The 18,094-nt window shown below is 44.9% G+C and overlaps 1 protein-coding gene across 3 annotated transcripts in view; it reads right to left on the bottom strand.

The window, feature by feature from the left end:
• flr (fleer) overlaps positions 1-18,094 on the bottom strand; it is a 331,879-nt gene that overhangs the window by 55,493 nt on the left and 258,292 nt on the right. For all 3 annotated transcript variants that reach the window (XR_005463422.1, XM_038819902.1, XM_038819903.1), the window contains one exon: positions 9,466-9,537. Coding sequence is in view for 2 of the 3 variants with exons in the window: in XM_038819902.1 (XP_038675830.1) it covers positions 9,466-9,537 (72 nt within the window). In the remaining variant the exon portion in view is untranslated. The remainder of the gene's footprint in view (positions 1-9,465; positions 9,538-18,094) is intronic.

Below are 18,094 nucleotides of genomic sequence, written 5' to 3'. Positions count from 1 at the left end.
ATATGGATCCAAGGTCTTGATCAGTCTGTTGAGTTGGCGGGTGTGTTCCTTGGTTGGATCTGCGGGTCTGTAGTGTTCCTGGTTGTTGAGTTGTTGGTACACTTCTTTGCAGTAGTCCATTCTGTATGACTGTGGCCCCTTCTTTGCCTGTTGGTTTGATGACGATGTTGCGGTTGGTCTTGAGAGCGCGGATATGGTTGCGTTGCGCTTGGGTGTCGTTCGGGGCTGTCTTGTGAATGCGACTGATGAATCTGGCATTGACGTGACTCCTGACAGCTTGAGCATACATGTAGAGTGCAGGGCAACGGCCTACCGGAGGGATCCAATTCAACTCTTTCCTCTTCGGTTGCCGCACAGCAGATCTCTCGGTCTGCTGTTCAGGTTCATTGGTTGTCTCATTGAGTTCGCTGTCGGCCTCTTGAGGTCTGTGGAAGAACTCATTTGCCTGATGAATTCCTCAGTGTCTGCCGCGAGACTCATGGGGTCCATTTTGGTGGTGGTGCAGAAATTGAGCCCTCTGCAGAGGACTTCGATTTCGTCTGGTTGAAGGGTGTAGTCCGACAAGTTGACAATAGATTTCCCTGTATTGTTTTTTACTGTGGTACCAAGGAGGCTTGGTTGCTGCTGGTGGTGATGCCGAGTTTCTTGAGCTTCCTGTTCTTGGTGTGCTTATAGGTGGCGTAGTATCGTTGTTTCATCTGTTTGGCGATGTTCCGCAGCTAGTCTGCTGTGTCCTGAGCGCAAGTTGAGAATATGGACTCTATCTTGGTTTCCAGGTTATGGCGTCGGCTGTAGAGCTAGTGTACGAGGTGGTTGAGGAGTGTGAAAGGAGTGCAACGGCAGAGTCTCTCAGCATAGTCTGTATTGTAGAACATAGAACATAGAACAGTACAGCACAGAACAGGCCCTTCGGCCCTCGATGTTGTGCCGAGCAATGATCACCCTACTTTAAACCCATGTAACCCGTATACCCGTAACCCAACAATCCCCCCATTAACCTTACACTACGGGCAATTTAGCATGGCCAATCCACCTAACCCGCACATCTTTGGACTGTGGGAGGAAACCGGAGCACCCGGAGGAAACCCACGCACACACAGGGAGGACGTGCAGACTCCACACAGACAGTGACCCAGCCGGGAATCGAACCTGGGACCCTGGAGCTGTGAAGCAACTTTGCTAACCACTGTGCTACCGTGGTGTAAAGCTATTTAAAGTAGCTTTTGGCTGCCAGCCACGTCCATCAAAATGTGCCATCACTGCGGCCAGACCAAGCAGCACATCCGAGGGATTCCCGAGGCCAGACCAAACAATACATCTTGCTGGCGAATTCCTTTTTTTTTTAGAAAGTAAAGGTGAAATCCATCTTAAAGGTATAGGTTCCAGTAATTGCCCAGATATAAAAGTTATAAAAGAGAGGGAATACATCGGGGAAACTAGGTTTGAACAGGAGGATTCTTACATTAAAGACAGCATTATAAGGTCCGGAACGGAGTCCACACCAAGCTGAACAGGTTGAATCAAAGGGAAAAAGGTTTAATGCTACAGAACAAGAGTATAGGGCAGTTACTCTACTACAAGAGGCAACTCACAGTTCATTGCCCTCCGGTTTTATACAGGATGTAGAAGACGGACGGCTGGGAGTGCATATTCCCCATGATTCCTTTGGGAATATTAATCCCTCAGTCGCATAAGTGTCCCATGACCTGTTTAAGGTTTCATTAGTGTCCCATGACCTGATCAACCCCAGGTTATGATAGACATGGCCAGAAATGGTCTGTCTACGTTGCCTTCATTTCAAGCCTGCCACCTCCACCACCTTAAAGACCAAGAGCAGCAGATGCAGGGAACACTGCTTCTTGTTAATTCCCGTCCAAGCCACATGCTTGCAAATTCCCGCCCAAGCCACATACTATCCTGAAATCAAACTATAATCACCATTCCTTCATTGTCACTGATGCTCCCTCCCAAACAGCCCTGTGGGTGTACCTACACTAGATGAACTTACCATCTTTTCAAGAATAATTAGGGATAGTCATTAAACCCTGGCCTTGCCAATAATAGTGACATTTGGACTGTAGCGTGTGGAATTGTGAACTGTCCCTCGTGAGCACTTTGCACAGAATTAAGACGACCAAAACTGCACAACATATTCCAGGTATGGCCTCACCAAGGCCCTATATAATTGCAGCAAGACATCTCTGCTCTTGTACTCAACACCTGTGGCTATGAAGGCCAACAGACCATTTGCCACCTTTATCACCTGCTGCACGTGCATGCTTGAGTTCAGCGACTGATGTATAAGGACACCTCGGTCTTGTTGCACAGTCCCCTCTCTCAATCTATAGCCATTCAGACAATAATCTGCCCTCCTGTTTTTGCTACCAAAGTGGATAACCTCACGTTTATCTGCATCATATCTGCCCACTCACTTAATTTGTCCAAATCACACTGAAGAATCTCTGCATTCTCCTCACAGCTCACCCAAGCAACCAGCTTTGTGGCATCTGCAAATTTGGAGATATTAAATTTAGTTACCTCATCGAAATCATTAATACATGTTGTGATAACTGGGGCCCCAGCACCCAGCCCCTGCGGTACCCCACTAGCCACTGCCTGACATTTGGTAAAAGACCTGTTTAATCCTACTCTTTGCTTCCCGTCTGCCAACTAGTTTTCTATCCATCTCAATACACTACCCCAATCCCCTGCGCTTTAATTTTACCTTTCAAAATTCCATGCTGACTGTCTGATCCTGCAACTGTTTTCCAAGTGATCTGCTAGCAAATCTTTTATAATGGTCTCTAGCATTTTCCTACTACTGATGTCAAACTGACTGGTTTATAATTTCCTGTATTCTCTCTTCCTCCCTTTTTAAATAGTGGTTACATTAAGTTACATTAGCTACCCTCCAATCTGTAGGAACTGTTCCAGAGTTTATAGAATCTTGGAGGTGACCACCAATGCATCCACTATTTCTAGGGCCACTTCCTTAATGACTCTGGGATGCAGATTAACAGACCCTGCGAATTTATCATCTTTTTGTCCCATCACTTTCCCCAAACCATTTCTCTACTAATACAGATTTCCTTCAGTTCCTTCCTCTCACTAAATCCTATACTCCCCAACATTTCGGCTATGTTATTTGTGTCCTCCTCTGTGAAGACAGACCGAAGTATGTATTTAGTTGGTCAGCTATTTCTTTGTTTCCCATTAGAAATTCCCATGTTTCTGACCGTAAGGGGCATAACATTTGTCTTCACCAATCTCTTTCTCTTCACATCACTTTTACAGTCAGCTTTTATGTTCCCTGCAAGTTTACTCTTGTAAGATGTCCCCTTCTTAATCAAGACAGGAATGAACAATTGCGGGAATTCACTATGCACTCTTTGAATGTTTGACATTGTCTACCTGCCGTCATCTCTAAGTAATGTTCAGTAAGGGCGCCATGGTGGCGCAGTGGTCAGCACTGCTGTCTCACAGCACCGAGGTCCCGAGTTCGATCTCGTCCTTGGGACACTGTCCGTGTGGAGTTTGCACATTCTCACTCTCACAACCCAAAAGATGTATAGGTAGGTGGATTGGACACGTTAAATTGCTTCTTAATTGGGAAAAAAATTAATTGAGTACTCTAAATTTATTTTTAAAAAGTAACATTCTCTAATGCATCATAGCCAACTCGTGTCTCATACCATCATAGTTTCCTTCGTTTAGATTCAGGACCCCAGTCTCAGAAGCAAATACAATACTTTCCATCTTACTGAAAAATCATTTGATGGTCACTCATTCCCAAGGGGCCTCGCATAACTAGATTACCAATGATTCCTTTCTCATCGCACAATACCCAGTCTTGGATGGCCTGTTATCTAATTGGTTCCTCAACATACTGATCCAGAAAAGCATCCAGTATCACTCCAGGAAGTCCTCCTCTATGGAATTGTTACTTATTTGATTTGGATTTGTTTTATTGTCACGTGTACCGAGGTACAGTGAAAAGTATTGTTCCGCATACAGTCCAGACAGATCATTCCATACATAAAAAAAAGCATAGGGCATACATGAATACGCAATGTAAATACATAGATACTGGCATCGAGTGATGCATACAGGAATGCAGTACTACTCAGTAGAGAAGAGAGAGAAGAGGGGGCTTCAATTATGCTGCCCGCTTTCCCAAGGCAGCAGGAGGTGTAGATGGAGTCAATGGATGGGAGGCGGGTTTATGTGATGGTCTGGGCTGTGTTCACGACTCTCTGTAGTTTCTTACGGTCTTGGGCTGAGCAATTGCCATACCAGGCTATGACGCAGCCAGATAGGATGCTTTCTATGGTGCATCAGTAAAAATTGGTAAGAGTCAATGCGGACATGTCGAATTTCCTTGTTTCCTGAGAAAGTATAGGCGCTGTTGTGCTTTCTTGGTCATAGCGTCGACATGGGTGGACCAGGACAGATTGTTGGTGACGTGCACACCGAGGAATGTTAAGCTGTCAACCACCTCCACCTCGGCCCCGTTGATGCAGACAGGGGTGTGTAGCAGGGTAGCATGGTGGTTAGCATAAATGCTTCACAGCTCCAGGGTCCCAGGTTCGATTCCCGGCTGGGTCACTGTCTGTGTGGAGTCTGCACGTTCTCCCCCTGTGTGCGTGGGTTTCCTCCGGGTGCTCCGGTTTCCTCCCACAGTCCAAAGATGTGCGGGTTAGGTGGATTGGCCATGCTAAATTGCCCGTAGTGTCCTAATAAAAGTAAGGTTAAGGGGGGGTTGTTGGGTTACGGGTGTGGGGTGGATACGTGGGTTGAGTAGGGTGATCATGGCTCGGCACAACATTGAGGGCTGAAGGGCCTGTTCTGTGCTGTACTGTTCTATGTTCTATGTAAAGTACTTTGGTTCCTGAAGTCAATGACCAGCTCTTTAGTTTCGCTGATGTTGAGGGAGAGATTGTTGTTATACCACTCCACTAGGTTCTCTATCTCCCTCCTGTACTCCGACTCATCGTTGTTCGAGATCCGACCTACTATGGTCATGTCATGAGTCAACTTATAGATGGAGTCAGAGCCAAATTTTGCCACACAATTTATAGGGAGTATAGTAGGGGGCTAAGTACGCAGCCTTGCGGGGCCCCGGTATTGAGGGCTATTGTGGAGGACATGTTGTTTATCCTTACTGATTGTGGTCTATGGGTCAGAAAGTCGAGGATCCAGTTGCAGAGGGAAGAGCCTAGTGCCTCGTTTTGGAGCTTTGATAGGAGCTTGGCTGGGATTATGGTGGTGAATGTAGAGCTGTAGTCAATGAACTGTATCTGACGTAGGAGACCTTGTTGTCGAGATGCTCCGGGGATGAATGTGGGGCCAGGGAGATGGTGTCTGCTGTGGACCGGTTGTGGCAGTATGCGAATTAGAACAAAGAACAAAGAAAAGTACAGCACAGGAACAGGCCCTTCGGCCCTCCAAGCCTGGCCGACCATGCTGCCTGTCTAAACTAAAATCTTCTACGCTTCCGGAATTGCAGTGGATCAAAGCACCCTGGGAGTATGGAGTTGATGCGTCTCATGACCAACCTCTCTAAGCACTTCATGATGATCGATGTCAAGGCCACAGGAGGGTAGTTGCTGGGGCATGTTGCCTGGTTCTTCTTTGGCAACGGTATGATGGTAATTGTCTTGAAGCAGGTGGGAACCTTGAAACGGAGCAGGGAGAGGTTGAAGATGTCTGTGAACACATCCACCAGTTGGCCTGCGCAGGATCGATGCACGACTAGGGACTCTGTCAGAACCCGTCGCTTTCCAAGGGTTCACTTTCAAGAAGGCCGATCTGACTTCGAAAGCTGTGATGGTGGGTATGGGTGTACTCGAGGCTGCTAGGACAGTTGACAACGGTTTGATGGTTTCCTGCTTGAACCGAGCATGGAGTTAATCAGGGAGAGGTGCGCTGCTGCCGGAGATTCTGCTCGGCTTTGCTTTGTAGCCCGTTATGTTGTTTAAGCCTTGTCACAACCAACGAGAGTCTGTGACTCTAGGTTAGTCTGGTATTATCTTTTGGCACCTCTGATGACTTTGCGGAGGTTGTACCTGGACTTCTTGAGTAAGTCAGGGTTGCCTGCATTGAACACCTCCGACCTGGCCTGCAGTAGGGAGTGAATCTCCTGATTAAACCATGATTTCCTGTTGGGGAACGTATGTACAACCTTCTTTGGCATGCAATCTTCTACACACTTGCTGATGAAGTCTGTGACGGAGGTGGCATACTCGTTTAGGTTGGTTGCTGAGTTCTTGAATATGGACCAGTCCACTGACGCTTAGCAGTCACGTAGGAGCTCTTCTGTTGTTTCGCACCAGCACTGCACAACCTTCTTAACCGGATTCTCCCGCTTAAGTTTCTGCTCAAATTTTGCCCACTCTATAGGCAGATTGCAGTCACCCATAATTACAGATGCTCCTTTATCGCAGGTGTCTCTAATTTCCTGTTTAATGCCACTCCCAACATCACCACTTTGGAGGTCTCTATACAAACCCTACTAAGGTTTTTGGCCTAGGTGTTTCTCAGCTCTACCCATACAGATTCCACATTGTTGTAGTTAATATCCTTCCTCACCGTTGCATTAATTTTCTCTTTATCCAGTAATGCAGTCCCACCGCCTTTTCCTTTTTATCTGTCCTTCCTAAATACCGAATACCCCGGATGTTCAATTCCTATCCCGAGTCATCCTGCAGCCATGTCTCCGTGATCCCGACTATATCGTTCCCGTTTACATCTATTTGCATGATTACTTCATCCACTTTATTGTGAAATGCTCCGCGCATTAAAGCTCAAAGCCTCAAGGCTTGTCTTTTTAACACTCCTTGTCCCGTTCCCATAATTTTTCACTATAACCCGGTTTGATTCTGGCCCTTGATTTCTCTGTCAATCATTTTTCTTATTCCCCTTTTTGTATTTTGTTTTTGTCTGTGTTTCCCACTCCTCGGACTCCTTGCATAGTTACCATCCCTCTGCTATTTTAGTTTAAACCCTCCCAATCATTCTAGCAAATTACCCGCCCTAGGACATCAATCCCAGTCCTGCTCAGGTGTAATCCATCCAGTTTTTGCTGGTCCCAATATCCTAGGAATTGGAAACCCTTCCCCTCACAGCCACATATTCACCTGATACATCCTGTTGTTTCTCCTGTGACTAGCAGGTGGCACTGGTAGTAATCCGGAGATCACTACCTTTGAGGCCTTATGTTTCAACTTAGTTCTTAACTTCCGATATTCTACTTTTAGGACCTCATCCCTTTTGTTTTACCTATGTCGTTTGTACCAATGTGTTACTTATTTACTAAATTCCCTTATTTAACTTGATTTAACTTTAGAACATAGAACAGTACAGCACAGAACAGGCCCTTCGGCCCTCGATGTTGTGCCGAGCAATGATCACCCTACTCAAACCCACGTAACCTGTATACCCGTAACCCAACAATCCCCCCATTAACCTTACACTACGGGCAATTTAGCATGGCCAATCCACCTAACCCACACATCTTTGGACTGTGGGAGGAAACCGGAGCACCCGGAGGAAACCCACGCACACACAGGGAGGACGTGCAGACTCCACACAGACAGTGACCCAGCCGGGATTCGAACCTGGGACCCTGGAGCTGTGAAGCATTGATGCTAACCACCATGCTACCGTGAGGCCCCTACATGCTACCGTGAGGCCCCTATTTACTTCCTTATTGCCAGTATTCCTTACTTAAATTCAAGGAGCTACTTTATAAATGATCCATTTTTCCAGTTAAAGCTATTTAAATACAATTCCTATTAGCAGCTTCTCACCAACCAATACATTTACCATTTTCTTGTGAAGTCACTCCTGGATTGTTTTTCAAACTCAGCCCCCTGCCCGAGCAGAGGTGTCCCTCGCAGGTTTGGCTGTCTCTGCTCGGAGAAGGTGAATGAAAACCCCAAGCCTCGCTCTGTATTCATTGGCTGCCCCAGTAAAGGTGTCTCTTTTAGGTCAGGCTGTCTCCACTCCCGGAAGATCAGTGAAGGCCTCGAGGCTCACTCTGCATTTACTGCCTCCCCAAGTAGAGGTGTCTCTTGGAGGTCCGGCTGTCTCTAGTCCCGCAAGGTGAGTGAAGGCCCTGAGCCTCACTCTCGATATATCAACTGCTCCAGTAGAGATGTCCCTCACAGGTCTGGCTGTCTCTGCTCCCAGAAGGTGAGTGAAGGCCCCAAGCCTTCACTCTCGATTTATCTAGTGCTCCAGTCGAGATGTCCCTCAAAGGTCAGGTTGTCTCCACTCCCAGAACCAGTAGCTGAGTATCAAGTGTGTAAATGCCTAAATAAGAGATTCTTTATACAAATACATGGGAGTGTTTGGAACAAATTGAATTAATTTCAGACCCAAATTTAGCTTGGAGAGTATGACATGGTCAACATTAAGGAGAAATTGCTACATTATGCTCAGGACTGGGAATTAAATCTACCTGGTCACAAGGTCATATGAAAGATATAGAATATGATATGGCCCTAGTAGTTAAGGCTGAAATCAATTCAATGATAAGAGAGGATATAATGAGAGGTAAGCAGGTAGTGGAGACTTAATGGGTAAGAGAAATGGACTTAAAACTGGAGTGGAAAGTGTTAAGTCCCCTGGTCACCCCTGTGAAGTGGTAGATAGTATAAATACATTGCTTCGACATAGATGGCAGTTTTAATAGGGGTGTTTAACTTTCCATATTGATTGGGGCAAACAGACATGTCAGAAAGGTACAAACAGACATGTCAGAAAGGTAGTGAATTTCTTGAGCGTGTTCAGGATAATTGTCTGCAGAAAACATTTTAGCATGCTAAGGGAGCATTGCATATTAGATTTAGTAATGAGTGATGAACCTGGTTCAGTTAACAACCTCATTGTGTATGTACAATTTATCTAACAACAATGTAATATGATCGAGTTCAGCAGTGTTTCAAAGAAAGAAACACAAAGCAGCTACTAGGTAAGGTTGAATGAATGCGACAGTCCACAAGAAGCTGGATAATTCTGCTGGTTGTTAGAAAACAGAAGATCAAAGAGAGGTGTTTAACAAAAGAAACCAGTTTCTACCCTGAAGAAGTGACTGACCACAGAATACCGAAGATGACTGACGAGCTTAAAAATAAAGAGAACACACATACAACAGCATATATCCTAATAAATGGGAAAGCTACAAAGAAGGTGACAAAAGAGATACAGTACTAAGAGTTACTTAAAGGGTGTATGAAAAAAGCATGTGAAGTATATTAAAATCAAGACAAAACAATATCACAAGTGTCATGCTGCCTTCAAACTAGAGCTGAGGCGGTGGTCTAGATATTGGTGAGCAGGAGTCAAATGTAGACAAAATGACTGGAGCTAATATAAAAATTTTTTTTAAATGTAATTAATAACACAAAAATATAAACTAATGTATTCTCATATAGGTCACTCATAAGTGGATATTTAACTCACCTCTTCGTTTTGACTGGTCATAATATAGGAAACACAGAGATTTGCAAGAACAATGGCGCTCACATTCAAGATCTGGAAACAAAGTTAAAAGAGTATTAACATTTGTCTGCACAAAAATAACACTACATTAAAAATGTGAAGGGTACAAAATTACACATACGAAGCGGATCTCAAAAACTAAAGCAAGCAAAGTGACAATTACAATGTACACAATAGTCACAAGTTCAATGACATTGACAACTAAAGCACTTTAAAGCAGGATAACCAAATTTAAACATGTAAGCATATCAGCATATTCTGAGCACAAATGAGATATACGTCAGCTGTTATCATGCTACAAATCAATTATGACAAGTTCAAAACTGTTATTATAATAACGTCTACTATGAAGAAATAAAGTTAATTCTAACAATATTAGTTTTGCTGAGGGCAATATATGCTATTTTATTGGCAAAAGTATCTACCCACTCATGAACGTAAACTTTCAGCCACTAACTTCAGAATATATCAAAAGTTAACTGTGTTAAGGGTAAAAATAACTTTTTTAATTGACATGGTAGCAGTGTATGGAGCATTATTTTAATTCCAGTTATTGATCTTGTGTGAATAATTTCAAATTTGCATTTCATAAAAACTGAGTAAATTAAGGGGCCCTTCAGCCCATCGGGACTACGTCGACCATCAAGCACCTATCCATTCTAATCCCATTTTCCAGCACTTGGTCTGTAGCCTTGTATGCTATGGCGTTTCAAGTGCTCATCTAAATGTTGTGGGAACTCCCATCTCTACCACCCTTTCTTAAACATTATTTATATATGCATTATGCAGATTAAGTAACTTGGGAAAATAGTGAAGTTGAGATATAGAACATAGAACGATACAGCGCAATACAGGCCCTTCGGCCCTCGATGTTGCACCGACATGGAAAAAATCTAAAGGCCATCTAACCTACACTATGCCCTTATCATCCATATGCTTATCCAATAAATTTTTAAATGCCCTCAATGTTGGCGAGTTCACTACTGTTGCAGGTAGGGCATTCCACGGCCTCACCACTCTTTGGTAAAAAACCCACCTCTGACCTCTGTCCTATATCTATTACCCCTCAATTTAAGGCTATGTCCCCTCGTGCTAGCCACCTCCATCCGCGGGAGAAGGCTCTCGCTGTCCACTCTATCTAACCCTCTGATCATTTTGTATGCCTCTATTAAGTCACCTCTTAATCTTCTTCTCTCTAACGAAAACAACCTGATGTCCTTTCCTCATAAGATTTTCCCTCCATACCAGGCAACATCCTGGTAAATCTCCTCTGCACCCGTTCCAAAGCTTCCACGTCCTTCCTATAATGAGGCGACCAGAACTGTACGCAATACTCCAAATGCGGCCGTACTAGAGTTTTGTACAACTGCAACATGACCTCATGGCTCCGGAACTCAATCCCTCTACCAATAAAGGCCAACACACCATAGGCCTTCTTCACAACCCTATCAACCAGGGTGGCAACTTTCAGGGATCTATGTACATGGACACCGAGATCCCTCTGCTCATCCACACTACCAAGAATTTTACCATTAGCCAAATATTCCGCATTCCTGTTATTCTTTCCAAAGTGAATCACCTCACACTTCTCCACATTAAACTCCATTTGCCACCTCTCAGCCCAGCTCTGCAGCTTATCTATGTCCCTCTGTAACCTGCAACATCCATCCGCACTGTCTACAACTCCACCGACTTTAGTGTCGTCTGCAAATTTACTCACCCATCCTTCTGCGCCCTCCTCTAGGTCATTTATAAAAATGACAAACAGCAACGGCCCCAGAACAGATCCTTGTGGTACGCCACTCGTAACTGAACTCCATTCTGAACATTTCCCATCAACTACCACTCTCTGGCTTCTTTCAACTAGCCAATTTCTGATCCACATCTCTAAATCACCCTCAATCCCCAGCCTCCGTATTTTCTGCAATAGCCGACCGTGGGGAACCTTATCAAACGCTTTACTGAAATCCATATACACCACATCAACTGCTCTACCCTCGTCTACCTGTTCAGTCACCTTCTCAAAGAACTCGATAAGGTTTGTGAGGCATGACCTACCCTTCACAAAACCATGCTGACTGTCCCTAATCATATTATTCCTATCTAGATGATTATAAATCGTATCTTTTATAATCCTCTCCAAGACTTTATCCACCACAGACGTTAGGCTCACCGGCCTATAGTTACCGGGGTTATCTCTACTCCCCTTCTTGAACAAAGGGACCACATTTGCTATCCTCCAGTCCTCTGGCACTATTCCTGTAGCCAATGATGTCCTAAAAATCAAAGCCAAAGGCTCAGCAATCTCTTCCCTGGCTTCCCAGAGAATCCTAGGATAAATCCCATCCTTATCTATCCCAGACTTATCTATTTTGCATCATTAAATAAAAAAACATAAGGAGGAGTACGCCATTTTCCGGATTGGGCCCGATTTGTCAACTCAACTGCATTTTCCTGCCTGCACCCCGCCCCCCCACCCGCCAATAAACACTTGCCGTCCTTGTAGAACCAACTGAGGGAGGGCAGAACTGCAGGAAGACTGAGCATGAATTTTCGCAGAGATGGAAAGGCTCTGAATCTTAGTCAAAAGGGTTCCAGAGCCCCGGACGTGCGAGTCCCTGGCACAGTGCCCACCATTTTCACCAGTATATCACACAACCAAGAATCATGGAGGCAGCGGCACATTTAGAAGAGTAGCTGCTCTGAATCAGAAGCAATATTTATTACCCAGGTTTTTGTAACAAGACTCTTGGGCTTTATGAATTTGTTCAAAATGTATAAACCCACTGGAGTTGTTTGGAGAGGTCAGGTACCCTTTTGGAGGGGTTCAGGTACACCTTTATGGTTGTTAACAGTAGATAGTATAAAAGGTGAATAAGGTTTGTGGAACTGTCAAGCTATTTGAATCTGCTGCCCTTTAAATTTGTTTTTAAAAACCCAACTTGCTCTCAGTTGAAATAAAATTGGTTGTTGCAATTTCAATAAAGGTTTATTGACGTAAGCCTGAGGATGTAATTATAGGATTCGTACTGCTTGAATACCAACACAACCTATTATGGTCACAGTAAATTTACAAATTCCCTGACAGCTCCAGGTAGTTATAAAGGGATTAGTTAGAATATAAAACATAACAGCGCAGTGCAGGTACTTCGGGCCTCGATGTTGCGCCGACCTGTGAAACCAATCTAAAGCCCATCTACACTATTCCATTATCATCCATATGTTTATCCAATGACCATTTAAATGCCCTTATTGTTGACAAGTCCACGACTGTTGCAGGCAGGGCATTCCACACCCTTACTACTCTCTGAGTAAAGAACCTACCTCTGACATCTGTCCTCTTTCTATCTCCCCTCAATTTAAAACTATGTCCCCTCTTGTGAGCCATCACCATCCGAGGAAAAGGCTCTCACTGTCCACCATATCTAACCCTCTGATCATCTTGTATGCCTCTATTAAGTCACCTCTTAACCTTCTTTTCTCTAATGTAAACAGCCTCAAGTCCCTCAGCCTTTCCTCATAAGTTATTCCCTCCATACCAGGCAACATCCTGATAAATTTCCTCTGCGCCCTTTCCAATGCTTCCACATCCTTCCTATAATGTGGTGATCAGAACTGGACGCAATACTCCAAATGCGACCGCACCAGAGTTTTGTACAGCTGCAACATGACCTCATGGCTCCGAAACTCGATCCCTCTACCAATAAAAACTAACACACCATACGCCTTAACAACCCCAACAACCTGGGTGGCAACATTCAGGGATATATGTATACAGACACCGAGATCTCTCTGCTCATCCACACTACCCAGAATCTTACCATTAGTCCAGTACTCTGTCTTCCTGTTACTCCTTCCAAAATGAATCACCTCTCACTTTTCTGCATTAAACTCCATTTGCCACCTCTCAGCCCAGCTCTGCAGCTTATCTATGTCCCTCTGTAACCTGCAACATCCTACCGCAATGTCCACAACTCCACCGACTTTAGTGTCATCCACAAATTTACTCATCTATCCTTCTGCGCCCTCATCCAGGTCATTTATAAAAATGACAAACAGCAGTGGCCCCAAAACAGATTCTTGTGGTACACCACTAGTAACTGACTCCAGGCTGAACATTTCCCATCAACCACCACCCTCTGTCTTCTTACAGCTAGCCAATTTCTGATGCAAAACACTAAAATCACCCTCAATCCCATGCCTCCGTATTTTCCGCAATAGCCTACCGTGGGGAACCTCATCAAACGCTTTACTGAAATCCATATACACCACGTCAACTGCTTTACCCTCGTCCACCTGTTTGGTCATCTTCTCAAAGAACTCGATAAGGTTTGTGAGGCACGACCTACCCTTCACAAAACCGTGTTGACTATCCCTAATCAAATTATTCCTTTCAAGATGATTATAAATCCTATGTCTCAGAATCCTTTCCAAGACTTTGCCCACAACAGAAGTAAGGCTCACTGGTCTATAGTTACCGGGGTTATCTCTACTCCCCTTCTTGAACAAGGGGACAATATTTGCTATCCTCCAGTCTTCTGGCACTGTCCCTGTAGACAATGACGACATAAAGATCAAAGCCAAAGGCTCTGCAATCTCCTCCCTAGCTTCCCAGAGAATCCTAGTATAAATCCCATCCGGCCCAGGGGACTTATCTATTTTCACTCTTTCCAGAATTGCTAACACCTCCTCCTTATGAACCTCAAGCCCATCTAGTCTAGTAGCCTGTATCTCAGTATTCTCCTCGACAACATTGTCATTTTCCTCTGTGAATACTGACGAAAAATATTCTTTTAGCATCTCCCCTATCTCCTCGGCTCCACGCACAACTTCCCACTACTGTCCTTGACCGGCCCTACTCTTACCTAGTCATTCTTTTATTCCTGACAAATCTATAGCAAGCTTTAGGGTTTTCCTTGATCGTACCTGCCAAAGACTTCTCATGTCCCATCCTGGCTCTTCTTAGCTCTCTCTTTAGGTCCTTCCTAGCTAACTTGTAACTCTCAAGCGCCCTAACTGGACCTTCACATCTCATCTTTACATAAGCCTCCTTCTTCCTCTTGACAAGTGATTCAACTATAGTAAACCACGGTTCCCTCGCTCAACCACTTCCTCCCTGCCTGCCAGGTACATACTTATCAAGGACACACAGAAGCTCTCCTGTGAACAAGCTCCACATTTCGATTGTGTCCATCCCCTGCAGTTTCCTTCCCCATCCTATGCATCCTAAGTCTTGCCTAATCGCATCATAATTGCCTTTCCCCCAGCTATAACGCTTGCCCTGCGGTATATACCTATCCCTTTCCATCGCTAAAGTAAACGAAACTGAATTGTGGTCACTATCTCCAAAGTGCTCACCTACCTCAAAATCTGAAACCTGGCCTGGTTCATTACCCAGTACCAAATCCAATATGGCCTCGCCTCTTGTTGGCCTATCTGCATACTGTGTCAGGAAACCCTCCTGCACACATTGGACAAAAACTGACCCATCTAAAGTACTCGAACGACAGCATTTCCAGTCAATATTTGGAAAGTTAAAGTCCCCCATAACAACTATCCTGCTACTTTCGATCCTATCCAGAATCTTCTTTGCAATCCTTTCCTCTAGATCTCTGGAACTTTTCGGAGTCCTAGAGAAAACTCCTAACAGTCTGACCTCTCCTTTCCTGTTTCTAACCTCAGCCCATATTACCTCAGTAGACGAGTCCTCATCAAACTTCTTTTCTGCCACCGTAATACTGTCCTTGACTAACAATGCCACACCTCCCCCTCTTTTACCACCTTCCCTGAGCTTACTGAATCATCAAAATCCCGGAACCTGCAACAACCATTCCTGTCCCTGCTCTATCCATGTCTCCAAAATGGCCACAACATCGAAGTCCCAGGTACCAACCCATGCTGCAAGTTCACCCACCTTATTCCGGATGCTCCTGGCGTTGAAGTAGACACACTTCAAACCACCTTCCTGCCTGCCAGTACACCCCTGCAACCTTGAAACCTTACTCATGACCACACTACTCTCAACCTCCTGTACACTGGAGCTACAAATCAGGTTCCCATCTCCCTGCTGAATTAGTTTAAACCCTCCCGAAGAGCATTAGCAAATTTCCCCCCAGGATATTGGTACCCCTCTAGTCCAGGTGTAGACCATCCCGTTTGTAGAGGTCCCACCTACCCCAGAATGAGCCCCAATTATCTGAAACCCTCCCTCCATGGTATATTTGGTGGGATTCTCCACCGGCGTGATTCTCCTTTTTGCCGGTGGCTGGGGGATGCCCCACGTCGTGGGGATGCCCCACATTGACCGGCAGGCGTAACGGAGAGTCCAGCCCCAGAATGAGCCCTAATTATCCAGGGATCTGAATCCCTCTCTCCTGCACCATCCCTGTAGCCACGTGTTCAACTGCTCTCTCCCTATTCCTCGTCTCGCTAGCACGTGGCACGAGTAACTACCCAGAGATAACTCTTTTTGTTCTAGCTCCAAGAGTCCACTCTAGCTCCCTGAATACCTGCCTTACATCCCCATCCCTTTTCCTATCTATGTGGTGCCTATGTGGACCACGACTTGGGGCTGCTCCCCCTCCCCCTGAAGGATCCCGAAAACACAATCTGAGACATCGCGGACCCTGGCACCTGGCAACACACCAACTGCAAGTCTCTCATGTTCTCACAGAATCTCTGATCTGTCCCCCTAACTATGGAGTCCCCAATGACTAATGTTCTACTCTTCTTCCCTTCTGAGCAACAGGGAGAGACTCTGTGCCAGAGACCTGTAACCCATGGCTTACCGCTGGTAAGTCATCCCCCCCACCAGTATCCAAAGTGATATACTTGTTACTAAGAGGAACGACCACAGGGGATCCTTGTACTGACTGCTCCCTCCCAGCTCCTCTCACCGTCACCCATCTATCTTCATTCTTCGGAGTAACTATATCCCTGAAGCTTCTATCTATGACCACCTCTGCCTCCAGTTCATCCAGCTCCAGCTCCAGTTCCCTAAAGCGGTTTTTGAGGAACTGGAGATGGGTGCACTTCCCACAGGTGAAATCAGCAGGGACACTGACGGTGTCCCTCACCTCAAACATTGAGGATCCAGGCAAGTGGGGATTTGTCCAACACACTCCAGCCTTGCCTTGTAGACGGCGGACTGGCTTTGCAGCAGTCAGGAGCTGAGTTGCTCGCCACATGATTCCGAGCCTCTGTATTAATACGGCTCGTTCAGTTCAGTTTCTGGTAAATAGGAACCCCCAGGATGTGGATATTGGGGGATTCAGCAATACCATTGAATGTCAAGAGACAATGGTTAGGTTCTCTCTTGATGGAGATGGTCATTGCCTGGCACTTGTGTAGCACGAATGTTACTGGCCACTTGTTAGCCTAAGCCTGGTTATTATACAGGACTTGCTGCATTTGGACATGGACAGCTTCAATGACAGAAGAGTCACGAATGGTGCTGAACATTGTGCAATCACCAGCAAACATCAGCACTTCTGACCTTATGACGGAAGGAAGGTGATTGATGAAGCAGTTGAAGATGGTTGGTCCTAGGAACTCCTGCAGTGATGTCCTGGAACTGAGATGATTGGTTTCCAACCACAACCATCTTCCTTTGTGCCAAGAAGTGGCAAATATTATCATACTTAATTTATCTGGTATAAACAAGAAAATACTAAATGTTGACAGAATTATTTTGAATATAAATGCTCATATCCTAATAAGATAATAGGTGCCCTTTTTAATAAGTGCAGTATTTCCAATGAATTATGTTGAAAAACTTATTGGAAAATTAATTTCAATATAGATAAGTATGAGGTGTAACATTTGAGTTGGAAGAATAAGGAGGCCAAATATGGCTTTGATAGAATCCAAATGGAGTAAGGGAGCAAACAGATTTAGGAACTTCTAACAGGCATTTGATACAGTGTCGCACAATAAACCTGTGAGAAACGTTAGAGCTCATGGAATAAAGGGACAGTAAAGACATCAATCTGAAACAGATTGCATTATCGGAATCAAGAGAATGATGGTTGTTTTTCAGACTGGGAATTTTGCAGTAGAGGTCCCCAGGGGTCAGTGTTGGGACCCTTGCTTTTCCCATGACCTAGACCTTGGTCTACTGGGTAAAATATCAAAATTTTCAGATGATATGAAACTTGGAAGCATTGTGAACTGTGAGGAGGATTGTGTAGGACATCAGAAGGGCAGAGATAAGTTGGTGGAATAGACAGGTGGCAGATGAAGTTCAATGCAGATAAATATTAAATCATTCATTTTGATTGGACGAACATGGGAATGACAATACAAAATAAAGGAATTTTAAAGGAAGTGTAGGAGCAGAGGGACATGGGTGCATACGTTATTGGAAGTGGCAGGACAGAGGGCAGCACAGTGGTGTAGTGGTGTAGGATGGCACTGCTGCCTCACGGTGTCAGGTCCCGGTTTGATCTTGGCTCTGGGTCACTATCTGTGTGGAGTTTGCACATTCTCCCCGTGTTTGCATGGGTTTCGCCCCACAACCCAAAGATGTGCAGAGTAGGTGGATTGGCCATGCTAAATTGCCCCTTAATTGGAAAAAATGAATTTATTTTTA

This window comes from Scyliorhinus canicula, chromosome 15, assembly GCF_902713615.1.
Source record: "Scyliorhinus canicula chromosome 15, sScyCan1.1, whole genome shotgun sequence".
NCBI lineage: Eukaryota > Metazoa > Chordata > Chondrichthyes > Carcharhiniformes > Scyliorhinidae > Scyliorhinus > Scyliorhinus canicula.
This window is presented reverse-complemented; position numbering and strand designations above follow the sequence as displayed.